General features: G+C 41.4%; 1 protein-coding gene across 1 annotated transcript; it reads left to right on the top strand.

Annotated features, from left to right (window-relative positions):
* The first annotated feature begins 208 nt into the window (after positions 1-208).
* LOC110688926 lies at positions 209-3,728 on the top strand. The gene is made up of 6 exons (XM_021865675.1): positions 209-746; positions 852-1,442; positions 1,486-1,772; positions 2,055-2,345; positions 2,654-2,764; positions 3,435-3,728. The coding sequence occupies exons 1-6, from the start codon at positions 209-211 to the stop codon at positions 3,726-3,728; spliced, it is 2,112 nt and encodes a 703-aa protein (XP_021721367.1).
* The last annotated feature ends 352 nt before the right edge of the window (positions 3,729-4,080 follow it).

Genomic DNA, 4,080 nt, shown 5'->3' with positions numbered 1-4,080 from the left:
TTTTCTGTCTTTGTAAAACTGAACAATTGCTAAAGAGTATATAGTCCAAAATTTGAAGTTGTGAATGATTTATGAGTTGCCTCATCAGACTCATGAGTCATGACTTATAAATGAACAGTAGTAGTATAAGTTTGTGATTTCACTTATATATGAAAACTTTAGTATTATAAAAATTACTTTAGTACAAGGAGATGAAATAAAATTTGGGATGTTTGTGTATGGCTCACCTCACGTTGCTAATCGTTTAGAGGTTTGGCATTTAATTAGTAGTCTCTTGGAGATTTATCCGAATATTGTGATTATTGGAGATTTTAATCAGGTGGAGTTTTATTCGGATAAGTTGGTAGGTAATTTTGCTATACCGGGCCAATTAGACTTTATTAATTGGCGTATGGGGTTAAACCTTGTGGATGTTCCCTTTTCAGGACCAAAGTATACTTGGACGAATAATAGACTGGATTCGGATCCTATTTTTGAGCGTCTAGATAAAGCTTATGGGTCTTCCACTTGGTTTGCAAATTACCCAGATACTCACTTAGTTCACCAACCCATTTTATTCTCGGATCATGCGGCTATAATTTTGTCAGATTCGATTGATCCTGACCACTTTAAACAGCCGTATAGAGTAGAGAACTGGTGTTTATCTGCAGTAGAAGTGCAGGGTATCATTACTTCTGTTTTCTCCTTGTTCTTTCCTGGATCCCCTATGTTTTCTCTGTCTCGTAAACTCTCTGTTTCTCGAGACCGTCTGTTAGCCTAGTGTATTACTCATAAGAAAGCTTGGGGTATCAACTGGAAACAATTGGTTTTTGACGTTCATCAAGCCTCTCAGTCTCTTTGTTCTCGGGCAGATCGATGTTTGTTCATTACAGTTAGAAATGAGAAGGTTGCTGAGGCTCAAGCAGCCTACTTATTTTGGCAACAACGTGCTAAGCTTAAATGGGATGCTTTAGGAGATTCACATTCCCGCTTGTTTTTTTCCGTGGTTCAATCTCGAAAGCGGAAGAACAGGATTTCGGGTCTTAGGGATTCTTCAGGGGTTTGGCAGCGCGATGGAGCACAGGTCGCAGCGATGATTCAGGAATTTTATAAAGATCTTTATTCTGTTACAGTTCAGCCTTCTGACCATGATCATGAATGGTGGGATAGTTTGCAGTTGCCCTCTTTGTCTTCTGATCATCAGAATATCCTAATGCGGCCTTTCACTCCAGAAGAAATTCGGGTTGCTATTTTTAGTATTGATGATTCCAAGTCTCCCGGTCCAGATGGCTTCTCATCTGCTTTTTTCAAAAAGTCGTGGGATACGGTGGGAAATTCGGTGGTTGCTGATGTTCAACACTTCTTTGCTCATGGTTATTTGTTGAAACACTGGAATCGGACTTTTTTGGTTCTTCTTCCAAAGGTGGATAATCCGGAAGGAATTTCTCAATATCGCCCGATTGGTATGAAATGTGATTTATAAATGTGTAGCAAAGTTTCTCATAGGTCGTCTCCGCCAGATTCTTCCAAGCCTGGTGGCTGATGGTCAGAATGCTTTTGTTCCTGGTCGTCTTCTTTCAGATAATGCTCTTATTGCTCATGAGGTTATGACCTACATTAACAAGACTAAGGCACGAAAGAAGTTTTTTGTAGCCATCAAATTGGACATGAATAAAGCTTATGACAGGGTGAATTGGGATTTTCTTTTTCGTTTGCTTCAGGCTTACGACTTTCCTCCTTATTGGATTCATATTATTCGTCAGTGTGTGTCTACGGTTTCTTATCAAGTCTTGGTAAATGGTGATCCTCTTCCGGCTTTTCAGCCTCAGTGCGGTCTTCGGCAAGGCGATCCTCTTTCCTCTTTTTTGTTTTTTTTATGTATGGAAGTTTTGTCTGCTATGATTCGTAAGGCAGAGCGAGCCTCTTTGTTTAAGGGAATCCAAATCTCTTAAACGCCTCCTTCGATTTCTCATCTTTTCTTTGCCGATGACTCCTTATTGTTCTTATAGATTAATCCAGGCGCCTGTGACCATCTTTTGGCTCTGCTATCAGATTTCTGTCCTTTGTCTGGTCAGGTTATTAATCTTCAGAAATCTTATGTGAAATTTAGCCCTAATACTCCGATGGATTATCGCGACTTTCTTGCTCATAGCCTGAGGCTTCATTGTAAGCCTGCCTTGGGGTCTTATTTAGAGTTGCCTGTGGATTTAGGTCGGAGCAAAATTTCCGATTTTGGTTTTTTAGTTGACAAAGTGGTTCAAAGGCTCTTGAGTTTTGCGTCCCTGGGCTTGTCTTCGGCTGCAAAGTTGGTTATAATTAACTCGATTATGGTTGCTTCCTTCAATCATGTTCTTTCGGTTTTCAAGGTCCCTTCTTTGATCTGCGCCAAGGTGGATAATTTACTGGCTCGCTTCTGGTGGAGATCGAATTCTCAGTCTCGGGGTCTATTGTGCGTTCAAAATCACTTCTGCATCTTCCTAGAGGTTTAGGAGGTCTCGGTATTCGTCAGTTGGGTTCTTTCAATTTTGTGCTTTTGGCTCGTCAGTGTTGGCGAATTCATCACAATCCTCAGCTTTTAGTGTCTAGACTTCTTTTTTCGAGGTACCCGGACCTTTGTTCTTTCCAGACTAGAACGATTCCTGGTTCCTCTTGGGGTTGCCGTGGTTTGCTGCAGGGTCAAGCAGTTTTATCTAAGGGTATCGCCTGGAAGGTTGGCTCCGGTTCTCATGTCCGTATTATTGAGGACTCCTGGGTTCCTGGGGAACCTCTTTTTTTCGGAATGATGGTGAGATGCCTTTGCCATCTCATGTTTCTTCTATTATTAATCTGCGGTCTTACGCGTGGAATACAACTCTTATTCATCGACTCTTCCGTTCCTCTGATGTAAACCGTATTTTAGCTTTGGAACGTCCTCAAAGTCTGATGGATGATTTTGTCTACTAGAATTTCACTAGGGATGGAACTTTCTCTACCAAGTCTGCCTATGCAATGTTACTTAGTCAGCATTTTGGCTCTTATGGCTTGCCTTCCTTTCCATTACCTTGGTGGAAAGTGTTCTGGAACTTGCCTCTTTTACCGAAGTTACAGTGTTTTGGGTGGAAACTTCTTCACAAATCCCTTCCTCTTTATGAGGTTCTTCAAGCACGAGGTATCCCAGTCGATTCCACTTGTGTATTTTGCTTCGAACAACGGGAAACTTTTGATCATCTGTTTCGGGATTGTCCGTTTGTTTCTTATCTCTGGTCTACGACTCCTGATTTTCAGTCTCTAGTTGTTCATCGGGATATGTCTTTTGCTGAATGGTTAGTTGAACACGTGTTATTACTGCGGAGAGTAAAGCCTGGGATTTGTTGATAAAACTGATCTCTTTTGTTTGGGCAATTTGGATAGCCCGTAATCATAAGATTTTTCGACATGCTATGATTTCCCATGCTTTTGTCCTTCACATTATGCAGGATTGGATTTCCAGGGGGCTTGCGGTTCAGGATTTTAAGGCTTTTAGGCAAATTTCTACTACTGGTACTTATTCTAATCAAAGGCCTTCTTGGTTGCCTTTGTGTCTTCAAGGTTCCTCGGATGCTATTTATGAGATTTGTTTGGTTGTTGATGGAGCGTATGATGCTCATGATAATTCCGCGGGAGCAGGTTGGGTTTTTCGTGCTGCGGGTTCTGATACTGTTATAGGGGGTGGGACAAGAGCTTTCCTTTCCTCCTCTGCTCTCCACTCAGAGGTTCAGGCTCTTCACTAGGCCCTTAAGGCTGGTGTCGTCGAGGTTTCGGAAGTTTGCTAATTTACACAGATTGCTCGACCTTGTTGTCTCTGGTTCGTAACGATGAATGTCATGACATTTCTTGCTTCTGGCTCATTCGGGATATTAGGGACATCATTTTCAGTTTTTCTGCTTGTGCAATCCGGAAAGTTCCTCGTCAGTGGGTTGCCCCTGCCCATTGGTTGGTTGTTCAGAGTCGTCGTCGTCAGTGTTTGTTATGGTCTTTTAAAGGTTTTTGTGTTTTGTTTTTGTTTGTTTTTTTGTAGCTCGTCTTGTCAAAAACAAAATTACATTTAAGATAAGGTGGTTGATGTGTTTTGGATCAAATAGA

This window comes from Chenopodium quinoa, unplaced genomic scaffold, assembly GCF_001683475.1.
Source record: "Chenopodium quinoa cultivar QQ74 unplaced genomic scaffold, ASM168347v1, whole genome shotgun sequence".
Classification (NCBI taxonomy): domain Eukaryota; kingdom Viridiplantae; phylum Streptophyta; class Magnoliopsida; order Caryophyllales; family Amaranthaceae; genus Chenopodium; species Chenopodium quinoa.
The sequence above is the reverse complement of the archived record's forward strand: the minus strand, read 5'-3'. Positions and strand labels throughout refer to the sequence as shown.

Excerpts from the sequence above, each read along its gene's own strand:
- LOC110688926 (XM_021865675.1), top strand. The coding sequence starts at position 209 with ATGTTTGTGTATGGCTCACCTCACGTTGCTAATCGTTTAGAGGTTTGG. Across the intron at positions 747-851 it reads ACTCTCTGTTTCTCGAGACC|ATCGATGTTTGTTCATTACA; the intron begins GTCTGTTAGCCT and ends GTTCTCGGGCAG. Across the intron at positions 2,346-2,653 it reads ATGTTCTTTCGGTTTTCAAG|GGTCAAGCAGTTTTATCTAA; the intron begins GTCCCTTCTTTG and ends GGTTTGCTGCAG.